This window comes from Chlorocebus sabaeus, chromosome 25, assembly GCF_047675955.1.
Source record: "Chlorocebus sabaeus isolate Y175 chromosome 25, mChlSab1.0.hap1, whole genome shotgun sequence".
Classification (NCBI taxonomy): Eukaryota; Metazoa; Chordata; class Mammalia; order Primates; family Cercopithecidae; genus Chlorocebus; species Chlorocebus sabaeus.
Window position 1 is genome coordinate 69,299,215 of NC_132928.1, and position 26,715 is coordinate 69,325,929.

Genomic DNA, 26,715 nt, shown 5'->3' on the forward strand with positions numbered 1-26,715 from the left:
GTAGGAAAAGAAGTGACAGGGAAAATAGGAGTGATTCCATCCAGGACTCTGGGAGAGATTTCAGAGAAGAGTGGTGCCTAAGCCTCTGAAGCATTTAGAATGCTGCTTAACACTTTAGTGTTAGCACGTATTACAAGTGTCTTGACTCTTTGTAAGCAGTTATATGTGTTAGCTATAATTATTATTACTACTGCTTTTGAAGAAAAGTACTTTTTTAAAAATTAACAATTCAGATGTCATTGGTAGCCTTGTAAAGAGCAGTTTCAGGGGCTGATTGGTTAGAAGCTGAATGGCAGGGGCTGAATAAGAAATAAAAAATTTGTCACAGGCCAGGCACAATAGCTCATACCTGTAATCCCAGCACTTTGGGAGGCCAAGGCAGGAGGATTGCTTGAGCCAGGAGTTTGAGACCAGCCTGGGCAACAGAGCAAGACTGTACCTCATTAATATTATTATTATTATTATCATTTTATTCTGTAGAGATGGGGTCTTGCTATGTTGCCCAAGCTGGTCCTGAATGCCTGGCTTCACGCAGTCCTCCTGCATCAGCCTCCCAAAGTGCTGGAGTTAACATGCGTGAGCCACCATGCCCAGCCAAGACTCTGTCTCTACAAAAAGAAATTAAGAATTAGCTGGGCTTGGTGGTATGCACTTGTAATCCTAGCTACTCGAGAGGCTGAGGCAGGAGGGAGGATTGCTTTAGGAGTTCAAGGCTGTAGTGAGCTATATAATGGTGTCACTGTACTCCAGCCTGAGCAAGAGAATGAGCTCTTCTCTCAAAAAAAAAAAAAAAAAAAAGAAGAAAAGAAAGTTATCACAGCAATGTACTGCTCAATAGTACCTTATTGGAGCACTTGTTTCTTGAGTGATTTTTCCTTTTGTTTGCACCATATGGTTTTTTATTTTATATAATTTGTGTTTCAAATATATGTTTTAATATAATTTTAAAAGCTAAGCAGAGGCAAACAAAACAAGTTTGTCAGTGTGGCAGATGAAACCATGTAAAGCTGACCAGATTACTCTAGGGCTTAATGTCTCATCTTTGCTGTCTTCATTAAATTTCCCAAAGAGGTACTGGCAATGGTAGCAATCAGAAATGTAATAAAATATTGTGATAAGTCAGTATCAATCTGTTGATCCTAATTTTCTTTACATCTCTTTTTCTTACTATGTGAAAATCTAACATCAGAACACTCTACTCCTTTTCATATGTCATAGAGTAAAATTTTGTCAAAGATGAAACCTTACCAATGTAGTCTTTAATCTGTCCTGATTTATTTTACAGTATGTGCTCATAACTTTCTTGCCTTATCCACAGAAGGAGCTCAAAAAGTGGGATGAGTTTGAAGATATTTTAGAAGAGAGGAGGCATGTCAGTGACTTGAAATTTGCAATGAAATGCTACACACCTCTTGTTTATAAGGGAATTACTCCATGTAAACCAACTGATATTAAATGTAGTGTTCTCAGTTCTGAAGAGATTCATTATGTCATTAAACAGGTAAGTGATTCCCTCTTCAACCATGGCCAGATTTGTTCATTGTCAGCAAGTTCTAGATTCTATAATTTACTTTGCTATCTTTAATATATCCTTTTAGGCTGAACTAAAAGGATAGTATTCATCAAATTTATCAAATACTTATCGTATCCATGTGTGTTAGCCTTTTGCTGAACACTAGACTAGAAGTCTAACAGTGAGCAAGTTGAGCATAAGTGAAATATGTCTTCTGGGCGTAAGTGAAATATGATACGAGACATGCTAGTAGTGGAAGCCCAGTGTGCAGGGGCGCTCATTAATTATAGGGGCAACTCATTTGGTGTAGGGAGTCAAGGAAGTGATTTTTTTTAATGAGGCCTAAAAGATAATTAGAGATTTTGCAGGTGAATTAGGGAAAGAGTATTCAAGCCAAACAAATAACTTATTCCCGTGGTTTTCAAACCTCCACATTAGCATTACCCAGGGAGCTTTTCAAAATCCGCATATCATCCCCATGCCAATTAAATAAAATGTCAGGGAAGGAATATCAGTAGTTTTTAAAGACGCCCAGATGATTCCAAAGTGTAGCAAAGTTTGGGAGCCACTGGCTTGTTTTAAGGACTGAAGCCGTGAAAAGACTTGTACTTTTCTCTTGGAGAAGCTGTCAGTTTTCTCTGGTAGGAGATAGGTTGAGCCTATTCCATTAAGTGCATCCAATTTTCCTCATCAATTAGATGCTAACAACAGTGGTTCTCAACACTGGCTTCCCCTTAGAATCACCTGTAGGACTTTTGCAGAAAGTTTACTTTCACTGTACTGAAACTAGTTCAGTATGACTAGACCAAAGAGCAAAGAAGGGATGATAATAAGAAATAAGCCTGGAGAGGTAAGAAGGGTCGTGTTGTGAAGGACTTTGTAAACCACGTTGGATTGTATTTTATCCTAGTACAGTGCAAAGATGTTAAAAGGTTTCAAGATAGAGTGTGACACAATCGGCTAATGTTTTAGAAAAACCATCTGCTAAAACTAGACAGGAAGTCTGCTTGTGATGCTCTTGGAATAATCCCTTTGTGCAGTCATAGTTGCCTAGACTAGGGAGTGGTTGTAGAAACAGAGAAATGCACAGATGTAAGGGATTTGAGAGGTGGGGTCTACTTTATTTATGACCAGTTGGGTGTAGAAATGGAAGGAAAAGAAAGAAGGATGATAAACCCGTTCACTGACATAGGGAACTTAAGAGGGAACCAGTTTGGGAGGGAAACTTAAGTTCTGTTATAGCTGTGTGATTTGAAGACATCATAATGAAGGTATTTGGTGGGCAGGAGCTTCCTGATCGCTGGCCCTCCACGTCATATCACCCAGGTGCTCATATGGTTATAGGCCCACAGGTGGATAAATGGATGTGTTGCCGCCGTTACTGACCTCGGGATTGGTCCCGCCCAGATCCTCTCGTTCATGGCTTTGGGAGTATGGCATTGAATGACTGGCCTCATTTTTGCTAGTAGCAATCTCCTATTGCTCCTGCCCCCATTTTTTTCCTCGTCCGAAAAGAAAATATTCCTCTTTCCTAAGAAACTCCTCTAAGGAATATGCTCTCTCCTTTTTTTTTTTTCTTTTGGTCCTCTATAAATGTCTTAAAGGAAAACAAGCATGCATGCAACTAGTGTGTTTTTGTAAGGAGAGTGAACTCATTCAGAATTGCAGTATTCTTGCTTGATGTTGGTTACCAAAGAATGTTAACATTTAGCGCTGCCTCTTTATTCATGTAGACTGTGGCTCACTCTCATCTTCCCTGTAGACAGAACTGACTCCGTTCATGTTTAAGGCCTCTCCCTGACTTTGCCTGTTACCTCCAGTTTTTTTTGAGACAGAGTCTCGCTCTGTCACCGAGGCTGGAGTGCAGTGGTGCCATCTCAGCTCACTGCAAGCTCTGCCTCCTGGGTTCATGCCATTCTCCTGCTTCAGCCTCCTGAGTAGCTGGAACTACAGGCTTTAAATTTACCTCTCATGCTCGAAGGCTGACCTGTAGAGATCTTGCTTTTTTAACTTTTAACTGAAGTTTAATCAGGTTTGTGACCTTGGGAACGTTTTTTATCTCTGCTCTCTGTTTTCTCGATTTGGATATATGAGCTGTGCTCCTAATCCTTTGTTTTTATTGGCCTTACATATCCTGGGGAAGCTATCCAGTTTTATCTGGTTGGGCCTATTTCATAAGTGAAGTCAAGTTTCCTCATCAATTAGACGCTAACAACAGCAGTTCTTTCTTATGGAAGCACTTGGAGAACTTTTGCAAAAGTTACTATTATTATCCACTAGGAGCTAAACTCCGTGAAGGCAAGAATTCCTGTCTCTTTTTTCACTGTGGTATTCCCAGTGCCTAGCACGTACTAGACATTCAATCAATATTTGTCGAATTAGTGAATTTTTAAAATTGAGGAATTTTTAAAATTGAGGCCATGGTCCCATCTACAGAGATTCTGATTTAACTGGTCTGGGATAGGACCCAGGCATCTCTCTCTCTTTCTTCTACTTTTTTTTTTTTTTTTTACAAAGTCTCACTCTTGTCCCCAGGCTGGAGTGCAATGGCACAATCTTGGCTCACTGCAACCTCTGCCTCCCAGGTTCAAGCAGTTCTCCTGCCTCAGCCTCTCGAGTAGCTGGGATTACAGGTGCCTGCCACCACGTCCAGCTAATTTTTGTACTTTTAGTAGAGTAGAGACAGGGTTTCACCATGTTGGCCAGGCTGGCCTCGAACTCCTGACCTCAGGTGATCCGCCCACCTTGGCCTCCCAAAGTGCTGGGATTACAGGTATAAGCCACCACGCCCAGCCTTTCTTCTGCCTTTTTTAAAGCTCCTCAATAATTCTAATGCACACGCAGGTTAAGTGTTACCGATTTAAAAGATCTTATTCAGGCCAGTGTTTCTCTGACTTGTCTGTGCTGCTGAGAAAAATCACATAAACTGGGTAGATTGGAATCGTACAAATTCATGATTAGGCAGCACAACTGGGCCTTCCATATTCCCCAGTAATTCTGTTTCCCTAGTGAATTGTTTTTCATTCTCCAAAATGACAGTTTTAGCAGCCCCACTCTCTTTGAACTTCCAACCCTGCCTCCTCTTCTTACTCTCAGCAGATGGTTTTTCTTCCTGTGTCACAAAGAAAAAAAAAATTTTTTTTTTTGAGACAGAGTCTCACTCTGTCACCCAGGCTGGAGTGCAGTGGCGCGATCTCAGCTCACTGCAAGCCCTGCCTCCCGGGTTCACACCATTCTCCTGCCTCAACCTCCCGAGTAGCTGGGACTACAGGCACCAGCCACCATGCCCGACTAATTTTTTTTGTATTTTTAGTAGAGACGGGGTTTCACTGTGTTAGTCAGGATGGTCTCGATCTCCTGACATCGTGATCTGCCTGCCTCGGCCTCCCAAAATGCTGGGATTACAGCCATGAGCCACTGCCCCCAACCACAAAGAAAATTTAAACTATTATTCGTGCTCTCTCAACTTCTGTGATCAAATCTACCGATTTACCTGCATCTAGTACTCATTATTTTCTCCTGTTAAAATAGAAGGAACCCCTTCTCCTGTTTGAGTTTAATCCCTACCCTATTCTTTTGTTCTGAATTCCACCCCCTCCCTCATCCTCAGGAACTTTGCTGTCCTATCGTTTCATATTTCTTCAGCTACTTCTTTGTTAGCTCTTCTCCCATCAGCATTTAGCATATTTACTTCTCTCCCAGCTTAAATAGACCTACATCCTTTAGCCCCACACCTTCTCTAGTTACTGCCCATCTCTTTCTTCCCCTACCTCTACCTCTCTCCTCCTCTTTTAAGAGATTGATGGGGGGGGGTTTTGTTTTGTTTTATTCTTTAGAGACAGGATCTCTCTGTCACCCAGGCTCGAGTACAGTGGCATGATCATAGCTCACTGTAACCTTGAACTCCTGGGCTCAAGCAATCTTCCTGCCCTAGCCTCCTAAGTAGCTTGGACCACAGACGTGCCAACATGCCCAGCTTTTTTTGTTGTGTTTTTTAAAATTTTTTGTAGGGACAGGATCTCGCCATGTTGCCCAGGCTGGTCTTGAACTCCTGGACTCAAAGGATCCTCCCGCCTCGGCCTCCTAAAGTGCTGGGATTATAGGTGTGAGCCACTGTACCTGGCTCAAAATTGGCCACGTTGTCCATGCTTACCATTACGCTTCCTAACCCTTCATTTACTACTCAACTTGCTGGAATCTGGTTTCTCATCCGCTGTCATGGCTCTTTCTGAGGTTGTAAATGACTTCCTTATGGGTAAATTCTACCTGTTTCAAAGCTGTCATAGCCTTTGACTCTTGCTCTTTCTCCTTTCTTTCCATGATACCATACCATCACCCTAAGCCCCGTATCTTTTTAATCATTCCTCACTTGCTTTTATGGGGGCTTTTCCTTTGCCTGTCTCTTTAAATGATGGAATTCATCAGGATGTTATTCCGGCCTCTGGTTTTATTCTACCCAGTCACTGGGCAGTTTTATTAATTGCCAGAATTTTAAGTACCTTCCTTATGCTGATATCTCCCTATTATAATAAATCATAACATAATAAGAACATAGATAAATAATATCTATTCCTTCAGCCCAGATCTCTTTTGAGTTTCATGTGTCTGTTTTTATATGTCTACTAGAATATCCTCTTGGAAATTCCAAAGCACCTCAAGTTCAAGATGTCTAAGTCAAACTCTTTACCCCTCCCACCCCTACCCCTGAGCCAGGTGTCTAGAGATATTACCTCCTACCCCCACCCAGTTTTCCCTGTCTCCAGGAATGGCCCCTCCACACACTGGTTGACCATACCACCACAAATCTGGATGCCATCTTCAGCTTCTTGCTTTTCTTTCATATACTGTCAGTCACTAAGACTGCTGATTTGCTCTCTTAAATGTCACTTCCTGTCTATGTATTTCCACCTCTGCTGCCACCTAACTCAGTCTGCCTTTATCTCACAGAATACAGTAGTAACCATTGAAGGGGTCTTAGCCAAGGAAAGATGTGATTACTTTTGCATTTAAGAGATGGCTCAAGTTTATAATGTGAAAAAGAGACTGAAGAATCAGAAAAATGAGACAGGGAGTTAGTTATAAGACTATTGCTCATCTGTTGAGTTTTATATTAGGTTTCTATGAAGGTGTATCTTCTGGGCAAATGAAAAGCCTAATTGCACAGAATAAGAGGTTAGGTTGTCCTCTGCTCTGCTCCAATCATGGAGAACGCATTTCCTACAAGCAAGCCAGCCTGTTCACCTGTGTTGTTGATCTATTCATTTCATTCTAATTTGCAAGGATCTTGTCTTTCCTGCCCATCAGCCCTTTCCACTGGCTCAAGCTGGCATGAGGATTTTCCATCTAGGGGAAAGTCCTCCCTTGGCCATGTATTCTGCCTTATTTCCCTCTTTCCCTACTTTTCCTGCTTCTCAGAAGAGTGGGTACATGTGGTGTCTTCCTTTTCCATTCAGGTCCCAATTGTAGCAGATTGCTGAAGCTTATCTAGTAAAGGTTACCATGGATCTCCAAGGGGCCCATTCATCTCCACGTTATCTTTTGCTGTGTCTTTTATTGTTATATTAGACACTCTTCTTCAGGATCATCTTACCTTGAATTCTGTGACATCTGGTTTTATTCTGTGACATCTCATGTTAGATGTTCCTCATTGATCTCTTTCATAAGTTCTTCTGTCTGCCCCTTCATCCCTCTTAGCAGTCCCTTGATTCCTCCATTTTCCCTTGGTTCTGCCCTCTGCCTATCCAGCCGTTGTTAGGATTGTCTGAGTAGCTGTTTCACCAACGTCCTTAATTCTCCTTTGTAATCTTTCCTTCCAGACTGACCAGGAAAAAAAGCAGCCTGGAATCTGCCAGCTCACCTTCTCTGTTCCTATAACCAGGTGTCTGGCTGCTCCTGGGAGAGTGGGTGAGTTACACAGATCCACATTTTGCAGCCTCAGGATCCCTTCTTCCATCTGTCCCTTTTAGTCCAGTCTCAGAGACAAGGCACCTGCTCTCCTGGTCACAGCTAGCCACACCCCTGTGGTCTGGAAGCCATCCGGTCCAGCCTCTTCTGAGACCTTTGGCATGCGCCTGCTACCTTTCCTCTATCTTCAGCCTTTCTCTCAGGGGACTTCTTCTATTTGGTCTATAAACAGGTCTGAGGCTTTAACACCACTGAGCTTTATACTTAAAAATGGTTAAAATGCGTATTTTAATGCATTTTTTCCTTTTTTTTTCCTTTTTTTTTTTTTTTGGAGACAGAGTCTCGTTCTCTCACCCAGGCTGGAGACAGTGGCTCAATCTCGGCTCACTGCAAGCTCCGCCTCCCAGGTTCACATCATTCTCCTGCTTCAGCCTCCTGAGTAGCTGGGACTACAGGCACCCGCCACCATGCCCGGCTGATTTTTTTTTTCTATTTTTTAGTAGAGACGGGGTTTCACCATTTTAGCCAGGATGGTCTCGATCTCCTGACCTCGTGATCCACCTGCCTCGGTCTCCCAAAGTGCTGGGATTACAGGCGTGAGCCACCGTGCCCAGCCAACACAATTTTTAAAAAGTGGAATGCTAATTAGTAAAAACAAAAAAAATAGGTCCAGGACTTTTGCGTCTCGGGAGAACATTTTTTGCTTTAATTCATATCCTCCCTTCTCATTCAAACTTTCCCATTATTCTGTGGCCAGTGTCTTAGTTCCTCAGCAGTTCATTTAGTCTTCAGTCCATTCAGTATGAGTTCTCTTCTGACTATATTTTTAAACTTTTTTTTTTTTTGATATGATCACTGTTTCAGGTAACCTCTGAGTAAAACAAAGGAACATAGGTAAGAGGAAAGAGTTTATCCCAGTTCCTCACTGTTAGCCCTGTTGAACTGAGTCCCCCAAAAAAGATAGGATATGCAGCAAGATAGAGATGGTGGTTGCACAACGTTTGTGAATATGCAAAATACCACTGAATTGTTCACTTTAAAATGATTAATTTGCCTGGGCGCGGTGGCTCACGCCTGTAATCCCAGCACTTTGGGAGGCCAAGGTGGGCGGATAACCTGAAGTCGGGAGTTCAAGACCACCCTGACCAACATGGAGAAACCCCGTCTCTACTAAAAATACAAAATTAGCCAAGCATGGTGGCACATGCGTGTAATCCCAGCTACTCGGGAGGCTAAGACAGGAGAATCGCTTGAACCTGGGAAGCGGAGGTTGCGGTGAGCCGAGATCGCACCATTATACTCCAGCCTGGGCAACAAGAGCGAAACTCTGTCTCAGAAAAAAAAAATTAATTTTATAGTGTGTGAATTTAACCTCAGTGTAAAAAAAGGATAAGATACTTCTTCACTACATGTAATTGGGGTGCCAACACCCATCCTCTGAGCTTCTGAGCTCATCCTAAAGCAATGCACTCTCCTTTGGGAAGCATAAGGATTACTTATTCTACAGACTTCATTTCAAAGTGCTTATTTGGGGGACAATGAAAATGGGCAAATAAGTGCTTCCTCAAGGATAGAAACTGACTGTCAGGCCCTTGACAGTCCTAGCACACAGCAAACATTTTGTTTCTTTACAAAAGACCTAGAGGACCATGTGAATAAAATGAGTTCCATTTTGAGATCCTTTATTTCACTAATTATTCTTTGATAGTTTGGGGCTTTGTGTGCCCATGACTTGATAGATCTGATGTAGTCTGAGTCAGTAATTTCAATGTAATCTTGTATATTACCTTGTAATAGCATTGAGCCAGCTGGTGGAGCGCTGCAGTAAAACACTGAGAGAAGCCACTATTTGCTAGGACACTAGACTATGGGCAGCAACTTGCTTTAGAGAGTTTGGATGTAAACTTATTAACAAACCAAATGGAAAGGTGAAGTGTTTTCTTCACTCTAAAATGCTATCCTAGAAAGCCATTTTTCTTCTGATTTCTGGCCTTTAACCTTCTTTAAATAGGCTCATTTATCTACTATGACTGGGTTGGGAAGTTGTATCAATTTAAATTAAGAAGACACTATATTTGAGTTATAGAAGATTAATTCATTTGGAATTAGTCTTACTGGTTTGAGTAAAGCTTTCTCTCTTTTTGTTGTTGTTGTTAGAAATTATTCCTGCTTTTCCTTTCCTTTTAGCTTTCCAAGGAATCCCTTCAATCTGTGGATGTCCTCCGAGAGGAAGTTAGTGAGATTTTAGATGAAATGAGTCACAAACTGCGTCTTGGAGCCATTCGGTTTTTTGCCTTCACCCTGAGCAAAATATTTAAACAAATTTTCTCGAAGGTGTGTGTAAATGAAGAAGGTATTCAGAAAGTGAGTATTGATTGTTTAAAAAAAAAAAAAAAGTATCATCTTAAACAAACAAAAAAAAACAGTCTCTTTTTCAACCCCTCACAATTTAAACAACTCAAGGACAGCTCACTTGGTCCATCAAAAGCCTGGGGCCTAATCATCAGGCCTCCAGTCTAGGCAGAAGAGGATGGTGCATCTCTGAAGGTTGTTTTCTGTTTTTGGTTTCCTTTTAACTGCAGACCTACAGGCTTCAGACTAACTTAAGACTTACAGACTAACTTAATGTTAGATATTCAGTAATGTTACAAAAGAAATGCAAAGAATTCCTGTATATACTTCACCTAGATTCCCTTACAGCACTTCCTTTATCCTTTTTCTAATACTCTGCTGTGTTTTTCCTGTAATTAAGGACATTATCTTATGGTATAAGTATTAAAATAAGGAAATTAACATTGATCCAATACTAGTAATACAGGCCTGACTCGTATTTCACCAATTGTCCTGGTCGTGTCCTGTCTAGCCAAAGAAAATCCTAGCTTATGTGTTGCACGAGAAAGTGTTCAACTTTGTTCTTTATCCACTTCCATATTAGACTCTTTTAATCTAAAATAATTCCTTAGTATTTGTATTTGTGTTTCATGATAATTTTTTTTTTTAAAAGAACAGGCTAATTATTTTGTCGTGTGAAATGGTTTGAATGTGAGTATTTGAGTGATGTTATCTCAGTACTAGGCTCAGGTTGTGTACCTTTGCTAGGAATACCCTGGAAGCAATGCATTCTTCTCAGTGCGTCGTATCAGCAGCACATGGTGCCTGTTGGTTTCATTACTGGAGATGTTTCGCTTCCATCAGTTGGTTATGGTTATGACCGCCAGGTTTCCCTGCTGTAAAGTCATTATTTTTTCCTTTATAATTAATGAATATCTTCGTTAATTGCATAGTGAAAAGACACTTTGAGAATGGCTAAATATCCTGTTTTGCATCATACTTTACCCTACTCGTTTTTGCACCCACTGATGATTTTTACCAGAATTAGTTATTATGTTCATGATTGCCAAATGATGACTTTTCTAATTTCAAAAAGAGCTTTCCTTATGGAGATTATTTTTACTTTTTTTTTTTTTTCCTCTTAGGAAAGCTCTTAACTTCACTTGCCTTCCTCCTCGTGCCTTTTAATATTTTGTTTTAATTCAGTCATTTACTTTCCTGTCAAATATTTCTTCTTCCTCCTGACTGTTTTCGAGATTGCTGACTTATACCCTGAATCTGTCAGAGACTGTTACAGTGTTTGGGACCAAGGGTGTTGGTGAGCCATGTCTTAAGTGATGATCACAGATTACCTGGCCTCTGTTAAGGAACATTTAGATTTCAAAAAAGCAGATAACACATGGATACCAGTGAATCTTGAGGTTGATGGCCTGAGGAGTATATTTGGAAACTCAAATTATCCCTCCCAGCCACATGACACCCATTCACCCTGGCAGTGAGTCTAGCACGTAGAGAAATACCATTCTTTTCACCTTGTCCTATGAATTTGTAGATTTTTTTTTAATCTCTCCAAGAGAAGCTTTGTTTTCTCGTACTACAACCAACCAATTCAATACAGTGGTTAACAGTTGGCTTTTTAAGTCAGTGACTTGGGTTCCATTCACAGCTCTACCATTTATTGGATGCATGACCATTTTACAAACAAGGAAGCTAAGGCTTAGACCTTGTTAATTACGCGGTATAGACACAGCACATAAAACAACTGTATATAAAATGATGCTAATATAGTGCCCAACTAATATGTGTTAACGATCGTCACTGTTACCATTATTCTGACCCATAAAAATTTGTGTTTTTAATATTCTTTCGTTATGTGAAATTGTTTAACTAGAAACAGTACTTTTACCTTATCAGAGCAAATCGTTTATGTGTATGGTAGGAAGGCAGAAAAAGAGGATGGGTATTCCCTCTAAACATAGACTTATTCTTCCATTTTCTGATTTGAGATGTGATTTGATAACATGACAACTGAAGTTATTCAAAATGTAACATTTACTTTCAAGCTACAAAGAGCCATCCAGGAGCATCCTGTTGTTCTGCTACCTAGTCATCGAAGTTACATTGACTTCCTGATGTTGTCTTTTATTCTATACAACTATGATTTGCCTGTGCCAGTTATAGCAGCAGGAATGGGTACGTATTGTTTTTCTATTGTTTTAACTGTAAAAATTAAAAAGTTCACTGGCATATTCTAGCAGTACTGACTCCTCCCTTCTTCCAGTCCTAGCACCGAACAACTTGAGTTATGTCCTTCGTCCTGTGCTTCACTGTGCCTGAACAGACATCTGCAGTTCATGCACACAGGGTTCTTTAGAGTAGGCTTTAAAAATGAGACTGTACTACTTACAGGTATTACCTGCCTTCTGCTGTTTTTATTTGGTAATATATTAATGGCTACCTCTCTAGGCAATAAATAGATCTAACTTTTTTAAGTTTATTTTTAATTGTGATAAAATACATATAATATCAAATTTACCATCTAAGTCATCTTCAAAAATGCAGTTCAGTGGCATTAAGTACATTTACATTGTTATGCAGCTATCAACACCTTCCATCTCCAGAACTCTTCATCCTGCAAAACTGAAATGGTACCCATTAAACACACTTCCCATTCTACCCTCCGCCTGACTCTGGGCAATCAGCATTCTACTTTCTGTCTGTATGAACTTAACTACTCTAGATATTTGATAGAAGTGAAATCATACAGTACTTGTCTTCCGTGACTGGCATATTCCACTTAACAGAACGCCCTCAAGGTTCATCCGTGTTGCGGCATGTGTCAGAATTTCCTTCCTTTTTGAAGCTGGAAACGCATCTGCTCAAGACCCCGCTCTCCATTTTTTTACATATATGCCAAAAATGGTATATATAGAATTGCTGGGTCTTGTGGTAATTTTTTTCATTTTTTGAGGAACCACCATACTGTCTTCCGTAGCAGCTGCACCGTTTTACATTCCCACCAACAGTGCACAAGAGTTCCAGTTTTTCTGCATCCTTGCCAACACCTGTTATTTTCTGATATATTTTATAATAATTTTAATGAGTGTAAAGTGGTATCTCATTGTAGTTTTGATTTGCATTTCCCTAATGATTAGTGATGCTGAGCGTCTTTTTCGTGTGCTTATTGGCCATTTGTATATCTTTGGGGAAATGTCTATTCATGTCCTTCGCCTATTTTTTAATTAGGTTGTTTGCGAGTTTTTTAGTTGAGTTGTAGGAATTGTTTCTACATCCTGGATATTTACCCCTTATCAGACAGATTATTTGCAAATATTGTCTTCCATTTCATGGATTCCCTTTTCACTCTGTTGATTGTGTTCTTTGATGCATGGAAGTTTTTAGTTTTGATATAGTCTAATTGATCTATTTGTTTCTTTGGTTCCCTGTGCTTTTGGTATCAGATCCAAGAAATCATTGCCAAATCCAAGGTCATGAAGCTTTTCCCTTATGTTTTCTCCTAAGAGTTTTATGGTTTCAGGTCTTAAATTAAGGTCTTTGGTTTTTTTGAGTTAATTTTTGTATATGGTATAAGTTAAGGGTCTAACTTCATGTCTAACATTAATTTTAATAGCTGTATAATATTCAGCAATGTGGATATTTCATAATTTAGTAGTTTTACTGTTATAAACAATGTCATAATATATTTTTATATTAGTGCTTTTATTCCTGTAAGATCAATTCCTAAAAGTAGGATTGCCAAGGCATATAAGTTGTTTATCCACTCCCTTTTAGGGTAGCCAGGAAAGCCGGGATTCAAGTATACACCTTTGTTAATAAATGCAGTGAATGGTAAGGTTAAAACTGCCAAGAACTTAAGCACTTTAAAAGCATTTTCGTCTGAACAAACTTGTGAGGACGTTATTTGAAAATTAGGGGAAACGAAGAGAAAGACTATTTAAAAACTGCTGGTAGCAATCTTCCTTTCTTACAAGATTTGCCTTATTTAATCTCTTCCAACAAAAATAGGTTGATATTTTTACCTGGTAGGAAAACAATGAGAGCTGGTTTGGCCTGGCTGTCCAGAGCATGTAGGGCACAGATTGGTCTGTTGTCAGGCTCAGGAGCATGACTGACTAAAGAAATTGACATCGTGTCATTGTGATGTTGCTCTGCTGTTGCCCGTGGTCTCTAGCTGACCTACTTGTAAATGGAGTGGTGTATGGAGAAGCGAAAGGTAACCTCCCAGTGAGCACCTGCCCCACAGAATCCCCTCTTTTCTATAATTCTATTAGATATCTCTTATGCTTTTTAATGTCAAAGTATAATAATATCATAGGGGTATCTTACATTTATGAAATCTTTCTTAATGATGTTTGAATTTAGGCCAGGCACAGTGGCTTATGCCTATAATCCCAGTACTTTGGGAGGCCGAGGCAGGAGGACTACTTGAGGCCAGGAAGTTTGCGACCAGCCTGGCTAGCATAGCAAGACCCTGTCTCATAAAATAAAACAATAAAACAGAAATGAAAAATAAGAATGTTTAAGTTTAGATCTTTATAGACGATTTCAAGATCAAGATCTGCAAATAAATATTATCCCCTCTTTTTTAGACTTCCTGGGAATGAAAATGGTTGGTGAGCTGCTACGAATGTCGGGTGCCTTTTTCATGCGGCGTACCTTTGGTGGCAATAAACTCTACTGGGCTGTGTTCTCTGAATACGTAAAAACTATGTTACGGGTAAATGCAAAGAATTCCCAAGTACTCTTCAGCCATATTTTCTTCACTGATGTTTGCTCATTTAAACTCTTAACTTCTGAATAGAACACTTAGCTATTTCGCTTTCCCTCAAGAACTGTTCATAACCGCAGCAGTTGGTTTAATCTGTGTGTCTCTCTTGTTTAATTTTCACCGTAAGCTGTGTTTGTTCAGGAAGCTTGGGAGGGAGCTTGGGAAAAGGAATCAAAAGAAGCATTTATCGTTTTGAGAGTAGGCAATGGGTTTTGTGTTTTGTTTGTTTTCTCTTTAAAGAATGGTTATGCTCCTGTTGAATTTTTCCTCGAAGGGACAAGAAGCCGCTCTGCCAAGACATTGACTCCTAAATTTGGTAGGTCACTACAGATTAAAAGGAAAAATACAAACCCAAAGACATCAGCTGCTGCATACAACTTGACACTTTATTTAACAAGATATTCTTTTCAAGTGTAAATGTGTAACTGTTGGTATTTACGGGTTAGTGTATAATGTATGCTTTTAGTATTTTCTGTTATGTGCCCATGTTTGCTCTGCTCTTCAATATGTTGATGAAGCATTTCTCCCTGTGTTTTGCAGGTCTTCTGAATATTGTGATGGAGCCATTTTTTAAAAGAGAAGTTTTTGATACCTACCTTGTCCCAATTAGTATCAGTTACGATAAGATCTTGGAAGAAACTCTTTATGTGTATGAACTTCTAGGGGTTCCTAAACCAAAAGAATCAACAACTGTACGTGAGCTTGATTTTAGCCTAACTGAGAGAATGTGCTGACTGATAACATCAACTAATTTCTAAATTTACCGCTTTTCGTTTTCTTTTCCCCTGTTATGGTACTATTAGGGGTTGTTGAAAGCCAGAAGGATTCTCTCTGAAAATTTTGGAAGCATCCATGTGTACTTTGGAGATCCTGTGTCACTTCGATCTTTGGCAGCTGGGAGGATGAGTCGGAGCTCATATAACTTGGTTCCAAGGTGTGACCTGTGTTTTAATAACTGTCTTAGAAATGAGGATTAAAATCCAAAGGTGTGAGTTGCGATTCTGGAGTTGACCACTTCTCTTGGTTTACTTAAGATCACAGAGAAAATGATCAGAAATGCTGTTATCATTCCGTTTTCATCAGTGGAAACCTTCAATTAATGAAGAATTATGTGTTTGTCCCAAAAAAGTGATGAGCTGTAAGATATGTATGTCAAATATACAAAATCAGACCATGATCATGTTTCTCAGGGGAACTAAAGTGGTAAGAAATAATGCCGTTATTAACAAGGATATGTACAGGAATTGTTGAGCACTATTGGTAGCCTAGCCAAAGTATGCACTATTATTTTTGACCCTAGAAAGGATTGCATAATGGTAATGAATGGGAGTGAGTCCTTAGTCTCAAGAAGGTTATAGTTTTATGGGCAAGAAAATATATTAGGTTCTTTCAGGATACAGAACACAGATATACATATGAGTTTTCTTAATTAAGAGAAATATACCTGGACAAGTAAGGGAGACAAACCATCTGCCCCTCCAGGCCTCATGTGCTTGCAGCATCATTTGCAACTTATCTGTAGCTTCAGCAGTTTCCCAGCAGCTACATTAGTCATCACAGAAGCTTATGTTAGTTTTTTTCCTGCCACAGGCTTTCTCTCTTTAGATCTCAAATTGGATTGGCAAGTTATTACCTAGTACAGGGCACCCTTACTGGCTGCATCTTTCTCATTAATGACTTTGTGTGGCAATTTTTAGGTCATGTGTGTGTCTCTGCTCCAGCCAGCTCTGTGTAGGCCTTATCGTACTGTTCAAAGTGTGGTAATCCATGCATGAAGTCAGACAAACTGAATGGCACCCATTCAGTATAAAATAGTTATTATATAATCTGATAAGTGTGTTCCACAATGGAGATATGTTCAGTGCACTACAGATTCTGAAAAGACAGTAATTCAGTCTACTGGGGCAGGCATCCATTCTCAGAGAAATGATGTATCCTATTTAGGAAGCAACAAAAGTTGTTTCCCTGGAACCAGGACTAATAGGACCCTGGACCCCTTCACTATTTTTACCACCTCTCAAGAGCATATTCCAGAAATGTATCATCAGGTTACACCATAGTAAAGCAAAGGAATACTGTTTGCACCTGACCTGAGAGAATTCAGTTGGCAAAAAGTATGAGAAGCCTTCTAAAAGGTCAGTCTTTTTCCATCCCAATTTGTCTAAGTAGCAGAACTGTAATTTGTTGCTCTGTGCTCTTCCTTTTAGATACATTCCTCAGAAACAGTCTGAGGACATGCATGCCTTTGTCACTGAAGTTGCCTACAAAATGGAGCTTCTGCAAGTTGAAAACATGGTTTTGAGCCCCTGGACCCTAATAGTTGCTGTTCTGCTTCAGAACCGGCCATCCATGGACTTTGATGCTCTGGTGGAAAAGACTTTATGGCTAAAAGGCTTAACCCAGGCATTTGGAGGGTTTCTCATTTGGCCCGGTATGTAGGTAGGACATATGTGTTGAGAATGCTTGCTTAATTTGGAAGAGTTATAACCTGGACCTGAAAAATCTATAGAGGACTTGAGCAAAGGATTGCTCAGAAAAATAAAGGACAGGCCAGGTGCAGTGGTTCACACCTGTAACCCCAGCACTTTGGGAGGCTGAGGCGGGTGGATCATGAGGTCGAGAGATTGAGACCATCCTGGCTAACACGGTGAAACCCCGGCTGTACTAAAAAAATAGAAAAAATTAGCCGGGCGTGCTGGCGGGCACCTGTAGTCCCAGCTACTTGGGAGGCTGAGGCAGGAGAGTGGTGTGAACCCAGGAGACGGAGCTTGCAGTGAGCCGAGATCGTGCCACTGCACTCCAACCTGGGTGACAGAGTGAGACTCCGTCTCAAAAAAGAGAAAGGACACCAGATCTGTTTCTATCACTAAAGGACACAGTGAACACAGCACATTGATTATTTGAGAATAATTGTTTACATGTTATTTCCCACTACAAGACTCTAAATATCTTGAGGACTAGAATACCATTTCCTTGGCACCTAGCACAGTGGAAAATAAAGTCATGAATCCTAGCCAGACATGGCGGCACACACCTATAATCCCAGCTACTTGGGAGGCTGAGGTGGGAGGATCACTTGAGCCCAGGAGTTTGAGACCAGCCTCAGTAACACAGTGAGACCCCATCTCTTAAAAAAAAAAAAAAAAAAAAAAAGGCCGGGCATGGTGGCTTATGCCTGTAATCCCAGCACTTTGGGAGGTTTAGGCAGGCGGATCACAAGGTCAGGAGTTCTAGACCAGCCTGACCAACGTGGTGAAGCTCCATCTCTACTAAAAATACAAAAATTAGCTGGGCGTGGTGGTGCACGCCTGTAATCCCAGCTACTCGGGCGGCTGAGGCAGGAAAACTGCTTGAACCTGGAGGCAGAGCTTGCAGTGAACCAAGATCGCGCCACTGTACTCCAGCCTGGGCGACAGAGCGAGACTCCATCTCACCAAAAAAAAAAAAAAAAAAAAAAAATACAGACTACAGTTGGAAATGTGTTTTTTTTTAAGACCAGAAAATTATTTGAAGTCAAGTACCTAGTATTCTTTGATCAACCCAATACTGAATACCTCATCTGTGCTGGGTACTACCACAGATATGAAAATGAACAAGATGCCATCCCCATCCTGGAGGTTCCCCTGGGTTGCAGAGGGCAGGGTGGGTGGGTCATGTGTAAACAAGTTGTGAGGGTTCAGTGAACAGAGACAAGGAGTGATGTGCGTGCTGCAGAGGGTTCCTAAGAGTTGTGCAGAGGAAAGGGACCATACTCAGGAAGATTTCACAGAAGTGACTTTTGAACCCTTCAGGAAGACCAGGAGAGGAGCCTCGCCAAGGCAGGGATGAGGAATGCAAGATGGCAGGCTTGGGCCCCAGGGATTCATCAGTGATGTTAAAATGTTGGCCCAGATGGGGGATGAGGGGTAGATGGAAAATAAAGATGGACCTCCCCGCCCCCTCCCCACCATCCACCACCAGAAGACTGGAGGTAGAGAAACAAGTTAGGAGGCTGCTCTGTCCCAGTGAGATTTCTGCAGGATGCCTGAGCCACAGCAGTAGAATCACGCAGGCCACAGCCAAGAGATGAGGAGGATTTACTGACAAAAATGCCAGTCACCAAGAAAGAGACAAATCAGACATCTGTTCTCAGTGCTATGATGGTCTGGTAGGAGGCAAAGGACGTGTTGATTATGATACAAGGTAGCAAGTGGTGGGTGTCATGAGAAATAGCTGAAAGGGCTCAAACCCGTCGTTGTTCGGCCCAAGAACATATGAAAACATAGGTACTTGTTTTCTAAAGTGTTTTGCTTTTTCGAGATGAGATAAATGCCATGACTGATCCATAGTTAAGAGTGTCTGTTCAGTACCACTACAGTTCTGTTGCTTTTTTCTTTTTTTATGCAGATTACCCCACATTCCTAAGCATGTGTATATCTCAAGCTTTTTATGATCATTTCACATAAAATATTATTCAGTTGAGCAAGCTGAGACAAGGCAAGTTGGTCAAGAATGAATGTGATCAAGTCCAGGAGGAAGCCATACCTCTTACTTGTCCCTGCCTTGAAGCAGTAGCAGAACTTGCCACCATACTTGAGCAGTGTGCCACTGCCAGCCAGCTCTTTGGCTCAGGTTAACCGTAGAATAATTTTCCATGCTGAGAATATTTGTTAAATATCACCATCTCTTCATTATGCTTCTGTAATTCTACCTGCCTGGCAGCTGTCTGCAGGCCAGTATGTCAGGTGATAAGCTACCAAGAACTGCCATGGATCTGCCTCTTTAGTTATCTTTGATTTGGGGAAAACTGCAAACTGTTATTTTTACCATCTTGGTATAGGTCTAAGCAAAGGGTGTGTGTGTGTGTGTGTGTGTGTGTGTTGTATGTTGTAATGTATTCGTACACTAATCATGGGCCTTTTTGTCTTAGTCTTCTTACATTCCCATGCATGTGACTTTCCAGTTACGTAACTTGCTGTTACAAAACTTTAGATTCCCTTGGTTCCTGAAGTACACAGAAGTGGTGTTCATTCTCAGAGTAGAAACTGATGTGCCTTGAGAATGGCTGACAAATTTGGGGTAAGAAAGTATGTTACATGTCCTTAGAGAGAAAGAATTTGTTTATGAAATAGTACTTTTAAAATTTTCTTCACATTTGGTATCATTACTATAATTGGTAGACACTAAAAGCTGTCACTTGAAAATGAGCATCTGTCACGTTACTGTTAATAACGCTAATGCCCACTAGGCCCAAGACTCCCTGCAGTGACCCATGTTGTTTGAATGAATTGTCTTTGTGTGTAGATAATGAACCTGCTGAAGAAGTTGTCCAGGCCAGCATTCTTCTGCATTCCAACATCGCCAGCCTTGTCAGAGACAAGGTGATTCTGAAAGTGGACTCCGGAGACTCAGAAGTGGTCGATGGACTTATTTTCCAGCACGTCACTCTCCTCATGTGCTCAGCTTATAGGAACCAGCTGCTCAACATTTTTGTCCGTCCATCCTTAGTAGCAATGGCATTGAGGATGACACCAGGGTTCAGGAAAGGTAATTTTCAGGAATGCAATCTTGAGTTTTAGAAGAGGTCTGACCATTCCATTCCATTTAGGGAGCAACATTTGAAGCTTTGTAATGTTCAGCCTCACCCCAGTGAAGAGCAGGCGTATCACTGAGAAAAAGTTAGCTTTGTTCCCCAAATACTTGTTCATCTGCTTAGAATTTTGGAATTGGGAGGACCTGCAAATAATCTAAACCTTTCCTTTTATAAATATGGAAAATGAGGCCTAGAAAGTTTCATAATTACTGAGAGAAGGATCTGGCATTTGAGTACAGTTCTCTACTTCCTGGTCTGCAGCACTGTTTCTGCTGTGCCAGCTCCCTGATCCAGCAAAGGCAGGTGGGCAGGTGAGCAGTCAGCAGTAGATGAGTACTAACAAGATGCACGGTCTCATTCTAATTGCATTAGGAGTGTAAAAATGAGTACAGCACAGGTCATGTTCACAGGAGCCTGTAGTCAAGGCCAGGGCATTCTGTCAAGGCCCCATGTTAGAATTACGAGGGGAGTGGACCCTACCCCAAAGTTTCTTCAGTTGACCTGGGGTATGGGCCAGCCATTGGTGTTTGGTTTTGGTTTTGGCTTTTCAAAGGTCCACAGTGATTCTAAGGAAAAGTGCTACAGATACAGTAAAGATACCAGGAAATATGAATATAGAGGGAAATTAAGAAATCAGTACCTTTCCTTCCCTACTAGGGAGCCACGGCGTAGGGAAAAATGAAGTGTCCTGGCCTCTAAGGACTGTGATGTCTTACTGAGTTTCTACTGGTTGTAGGTTATATTCAATCATTTAAAAACTATGCTAGGGCCTGGCGCAATGGCTTGTGCCTGTAATCCCAGCACTTTGGTAGGCCAAGGTAGGAAGATCATAATATCAGGACTTCGGGTCCAGCCTGACCAACATGGTGAAACCCTGTCTCTATTAAAATACAAAAATTAGCTGGGCGTGGCGGCGGGCACCTGTAATCCCAGCTACTTGGGAAGCTGAGGCTGGAGAATTCGCTTGACCCCGGGAGACGGAGGTTGCAGTGAGCCCAGATCGCACCATTGCACTCCAGCCTGGGTGACAGAGCGAGACTCCATCTCAAAAAACAAAAAAACAAAAAGAACAAACTATGCTAGACCATAGTTCACTCTGTAGATAAGATTTGGGTTTAATTTAGCTTCCCTCAGGGGACTTAATTCTTGTCCCTGTTACATGAATAAAATATGCCTTTGAAATACATTTTGTGATAGTAAGGACTTCCTGGTACTCCCTTAAAGTTGAAAGGGCAATGTTGTAATTTTATGTCATAAATTTATTTCCAGAGGATGTCTACAGTTGCTTTCGCTTCCTACGTGATGTTTTTGCAGATGAGTTCATCTTCCTTCCAGGAAACACACTAAAGGTAAACTGCTTACAACAAAGAGCAAGTGTGTTTGCAGTGTGAGTTCTAGAAACGTTAGGGGTGAATTCACAGATATGTCTCAGGCAGTGTGCCATCCCTTTCTTCAAGGCAAAGTGGGGCAGACTTCAAGAGAAACTGGGGTGCTCACAGTTCAGCAGACTCTAGTTTGATTCTTGGTCAAGTTTAGTTAATAACTTAGGGATTATCTCGTGAGAGGAGAGTCATTCTTTGAACTATCAGTGTGGCCGTTGCAACTAAACTAACTTTATTTTAGTAAACGTTTAAAAATCAGCACACAGCCGGGCGCGGTGGCTCACGCCTGGAATCCCGGCACTTTGGGAGGCCGAGGCGGGCAGATCACGAGGTCAAGAGATTGAGACCATCCTGGCCAACATGGTGAAACCCCGTCCCTACCTAAAAATACAAAAATTAGCTGGGCGTGGTGGCGGTGCCTGTAATCCCAGCTACTCAGGAGGCTGAGGCAGGAGAATCACTTGAACCTGGGAGGTGGAGGTTGCTATGAGCCGAGATTGTGCCACTGCACTCCAGCCTGGTGACAGAGCAAGACTTCGTCTCAAAAACAAAACAAAACAAAACAAAATCTGCACTCATTTTCCTGTTAGCAAGTTGTTAGAATGAGTCACCCGGGCAAGTGCCTTTTACTTTGAAAGTAGCGAGTGGTGGTCCTGCCTGGTCTAGACAGCTGAGGAGTCATCAGGCTCGCAGAACTGGACTGCTGCTTGGCTGAAGTGGGAAGTGACGGAGTAGATGAGAGGCATGTTAGGTTTTTGTGTGCTTTAAGGATAAGAGGTTTGATTCTGTAGGGAGTGAAACAGGAGTGCTGGAAATTTTAACCATAGCATAAATCTAAGTATTTTTAGGACTTGCTGTATGTATTTCCTATTTAAATTAAGTAGTGGTTCTGCAAAGTGAAAGAAAATCCATCACCCAGTTTGCGATTTGTAAGGCTCAGAAACGTTGTGTGTTTGAAAACATTTTGAATGTAGAACAGTGCTTCTCTGGCTACTATCTCACAACAGAATTGTTCTGGAAGTTGGGGAAATAGCTGGTATTCTGTTGTCTGAGGGCATGTGGCTGCATATATTGAGACAGGCGGTGTACCCATTAACCTAGATGAGGGAGTACATGTATTGAGCTGGGCACTATACCCATTACCCTCAATGAGCACTATGGCTTCCTCTTCACCTCTAGGACTTTGAAGAAGGCTGTTACCTGCTTTGTAAAAGTGAAGCCATACAAGTGACTACGAAAGACATCCTAGTTACAGAGAAAGGAAATACTGTGTTAGAATTTTTAATAGGACTCTTTAAACCTTTTGTGGAAAGCTATCAGGTATGTAAATTTGGCAAGTTCTCCTTCATGCCCCCCGTATCAAATATAATAAGACATTCTCACCCTGTGCTTATTTCCAGTCTGAAGGGCAGGTATCTTCCCCAGGTAAATGGAAGAAGGAGAGAGAGTGATTAATACGATCAGTGATTTCACCTCACCAGTGAGACCTTGCTCCCTGCATTCAGGAGGAAGCTTGGTTCATTACAGACCCAAGAGGACAACAGCTTAGTGATGCCATCCATGAGCACAGCATTCACAGGACCACAGTTACACCCAAGCATCACCTGTCATACTGTGTCTCATGTCTTAATGAGGTCTTCATGTCAGTCAATATGTAACCTCGAGATTTGATATATACCAGGCACTCAGTAAAGGCAAGACTTGAGTGATACATAAAGTCAGTTACAGATCACCAGATGTTTATGATGGAAAGAAAAAGTTCAAGTGCAAGATCTGAAAGCGTTTGTCAGAGCTCTTGGAAGTAGTTAGAGAGGGGATGGTATGTTGCCCAGCAGGAATTGTGCCAGGACTCAGCAGGCGAGAAAGAGTCTGAAACATAAACTGTAGGAAGGACTTCCACATGTTTGAGAGAAGAGGATGCTGTGACTCGGCTCTGTTTATATAATACATGCACTGGCTCTGGGTACCTGGACCCACTTCCTGGTGCTTGTGGTCCGTGAAATAACTCATTCAGCCTCCTTGCACAAAGTCTGGCACTTACTGAGCATTTGATAAATGCTAGTTCTGCCCTTAATCACCTTTCTACAGTAGAAATCATCAAGTATTTTAGGGTATGGTACTTTGTTAGGTGTATTTAGGGAAAAAAAGCCAAGTTATTAAAATCTGACCCCTCTCTTCCCAAGTAGCATAAGAGATGTGAAGCTGATGGTAATTAACTTGTACCCCTTGAAGTGAGAAATTATACTTTAATAAATGTCATTATTATTTTAAACCTTTTTCTAATTGTAAAATGTAATGTAATCTCAAAGGAGATGTCCTAAAAATTCTTTGGTTTTTCTGTGCTCATTCCTTAGAGGGTCTTCATGCTGCTCTGCTGTGATATGTCTTTCTCTTAAGAGGGGCAATGTAAAGTTATTTACTATTCTGTTGAATTTGGCTATCCTTTTTCTCATTCTGTTCCCCTCATCCTTCCTCTTAAAAAATCAGATAATTTGCAAGTACCTTTTGAGTGAAGAAGAGGACCACTTCAATGAGGAACAGTACTTGGCCGCAGTCAGGAAATTCACAAGTCAGCTTCTCGATCAAGGTCGGTCACTGTTCTGTGGGTGCTGATTTCTTTTAGTTGAGAATAAAAACTGGTCAACTAACTATTCCTCACCCCTGACTTTAGGTACCTCTCAGTGTTATGATGTATTATCTTCCGATGTGCAGAAAAATGCCTTAGCAGCTTGTGTGAGGCTCGGAGTAGTGGAGAAGAAGAAGATGTAAGTACTGTACAAGATTCCATGAGTGCTCAAACAACAAGGAAACCAATCACATTTGAGCTAAAAATCCAGAGATGTAGAAATAGATGATCCAGGAAACGTTATATTACACTTTCCTTATCCTTCCTCTAATTAATTAATTCAGTACAGGTTACCCGGAAAATTGTATGTGGTTATGAATAGAAATGCAACTGAAGCAAAGAAAGAAAGAAAGAACTTTAGGCCAATATTTTTGCTTTTACTTAATGTTGAAATTTATAATTACAAGAAAGATTTTCGGGAGTGTAGTGGGCATATGAGTGTATATACACATAGACACACATAAATACATAATACATATATAGATACATGTATATATGTATAAGCATATAGATATATGTTCTTCTAAGTGGTTGAATTTAACAGTGATAAAGCTTAATATGTAAACTCTGACAGTCATGTCTCTTATGTGGTCAGAAGAATGAAGCAAGAAGCCAGGAGGTGGGACAGGAGCCCGAGGCCTTTGGACTACTTAGGACCAGCCTTGAGGAAGTCAATTGAAAAGTAGTCTTACAATAGCTACCGTCAGGAATAAAATATAAAAGTTTTCTTTTCCCCAGAGTTTATGTAATAATAAAGCTTGTTATTTTCTCCTAGAAATAATAACTGTATATTTAATGTGAATGAACCTGCCACAACCAAATTAGAAGAAATGCTTGGTAAGTGCAGTTTAATAAAATACAAGTTTTCACATTTTGTTGATGAATTAAAGTAAGAAAGTATACTGTGGCACCAAATACTTTATTGAAATGATCAGTAAGTAGTAGAGTTCTAATATAAACAGGGAATTACGTAGTCTAGAATTTTCTCAAGCTAAAGAGAAAGCACAAAGAAAATTAACAAATCACAACAGGCATAAAAGAAGCAGTCTTACACAGTAGAGTCAGTCCCTAACATGACTGACCTCAGCCAGAGGCCCAGACCCTTCACATCCTTGCCTCAGAGAGAGTACCTCATCTCCACTCTTTGATGCTCTCACTGTCTGTCTGGCATTGCTTCTTTCCCAAGTGAGGGACTAGAGTCAGTGTCTCTATCATGTAGACTTTCTGAACTCAGAATTAGGAGCTGATAGCACATCCTTGGCAGAATAATCCGAGCCTAACAGCGACAAAGAAATAGTCCAGCCCAAAGAGAGTCCTTGAGTGTTGTCTTCCTTGACATAAGAGTCCTTGAGTGTTGACATAAATAGAGATACAGTCAGAGGGGGTCAAGAACACTTTTCCTCGCAATGATGGGGCCATTTTAGAAAGGAAGGTGTTAACATTTGGAAAAAATAATCTGCCTTTTGAATAGCATGATGTCGTTGAGTGGATCATCTTACAAGTACTGTTTTTGTACCTAATCTTAATTCAGTACATCGTCAAACCTGCATGGAAGAGCTTTAATAGATGTCTGTTGGGATTTGCGGAAGATCAGAATGGGGCATACAGAAAAGGAGAATGGTTGAAGAAAAGGGTAGAAGGGCAATGGGGTAGTTGACGCATATCGGGAAGGCGGAAGTACTAGACCTTGTAGAAAAAAATATGTAGGCCGAAATCCCAGTCTCCTATTTATATCATGTCTGAAGAGGTGTATATACCTACAGCAACCACAAACACCTCGCCCCGTGAGGGTGACGGAATCAATTACTTAATCACAGAAAACAGATGTGATGTGAGCATGAACATACTGGACTGGAATTCAGAAAACATGACGGGGTTCAACTCCTGGCCCTGGCCCTGTGGCTCTGGCCATACCGTCCCCTCTTGGAGCATCTAACGCTTCCCTTGTGGAGGGGACTGGCTTCCCCATGTGTACTGGCCAGCCTTTGAAGCTCTGCACAAGTGTCCAGCGCCTCCCCTGGACAGTCGCCCAAGGAACAGCTGTGTGAGGAAGGGCAAAATCAGCATCATTTCATGAGCTGCTCCTCTTTTTTCATCTTAGGTTGTAAGACACCAATAGGAAAACCAGCTGCTGCAAAACTTTAATAATCGGCAAGTAGTTATGGAAAATTCGTCACATAATTACTGTCATCGAAGGACTCATTACAACAAACAGGGAAGTAAAGGAAGAGAAGCATCCTCTCGTACTCCCTGAGACTCTGAGAACAGTGGACACAGAAGGAAGAGATGATCATTGGAAGCAGTCCGTCTACTCTTCCCCACCACCGTGGTTAAAAGGCATTTGTATCCAACACTATGCGTGTGTTTTAAAATAAACTTTTGGAAACATGTTTGGAAAAGCAAAGCTCAGCTCATTTCACTACCACTTTTCAGCTTACTCTATATATTAAACTTTGACTTGACTTTTGAATGAAAGATTGATATCACTGAGCGCTCTGGATAGTAAAAGAAAATACTGAAAAGGGCATCTCTACATTATTTGTAGCTTGCTTTAATTAAAGTTGCCTGAAACAAGTACAAATTTGACAGAGATACTTA

General features: G+C 41.0%; 1 protein-coding gene across 3 annotated transcripts in view; it reads left to right on the plus strand.

Annotated features, from left to right (window-relative positions):
• The window catches only part of GNPAT (glyceronephosphate O-acyltransferase), a 34,346-nt gene extending 7,839 nt beyond the window's left edge, over nucleotides 1-26,507 (plus strand). Inside the window, exons 2-16 of one of the 3 annotated variants that reach the window (XM_007989784.3) lie at nucleotides 1,319-1,501; nucleotides 9,605-9,781; nucleotides 11,812-11,941; nucleotides 14,359-14,486; nucleotides 14,778-14,853; nucleotides 15,078-15,229; nucleotides 15,341-15,471; nucleotides 16,745-16,968; nucleotides 19,821-20,063; nucleotides 21,379-21,458; nucleotides 22,671-22,811; nucleotides 23,979-24,078; nucleotides 24,163-24,256; nucleotides 24,893-24,954; nucleotides 26,219-26,507. In XM_007989784.3, the coding sequence (XP_007987975.1) occupies nucleotides 1,319-1,501; nucleotides 9,605-9,781; nucleotides 11,812-11,941; nucleotides 14,359-14,486; nucleotides 14,778-14,853; nucleotides 15,078-15,229; nucleotides 15,341-15,471; nucleotides 16,745-16,968; nucleotides 19,821-20,063; nucleotides 21,379-21,458; nucleotides 22,671-22,811; nucleotides 23,979-24,078; nucleotides 24,163-24,256; nucleotides 24,893-24,954; nucleotides 26,219-26,262 (1,965 nt within the window). In that variant the 3' untranslated portion in view covers nucleotides 26,263-26,507. Of the gene's footprint in view, nucleotides 1-1,318; nucleotides 1,502-7,330; nucleotides 7,418-9,604; nucleotides 9,782-11,811; nucleotides 11,942-14,358; nucleotides 14,487-14,777; nucleotides 14,854-15,077; nucleotides 15,230-15,340; nucleotides 15,472-16,744; nucleotides 16,969-19,820; nucleotides 20,064-21,378; nucleotides 21,459-22,670; nucleotides 22,812-23,978; nucleotides 24,079-24,162; nucleotides 24,257-24,892; nucleotides 24,955-26,218 lie in introns of those variants that run through there. The other 2 variants (XM_007989785.3, XM_073011847.1) reach the window with 2 other exon arrangements.
• The last annotated feature ends 208 nt before the right edge of the window (nucleotides 26,508-26,715 follow it).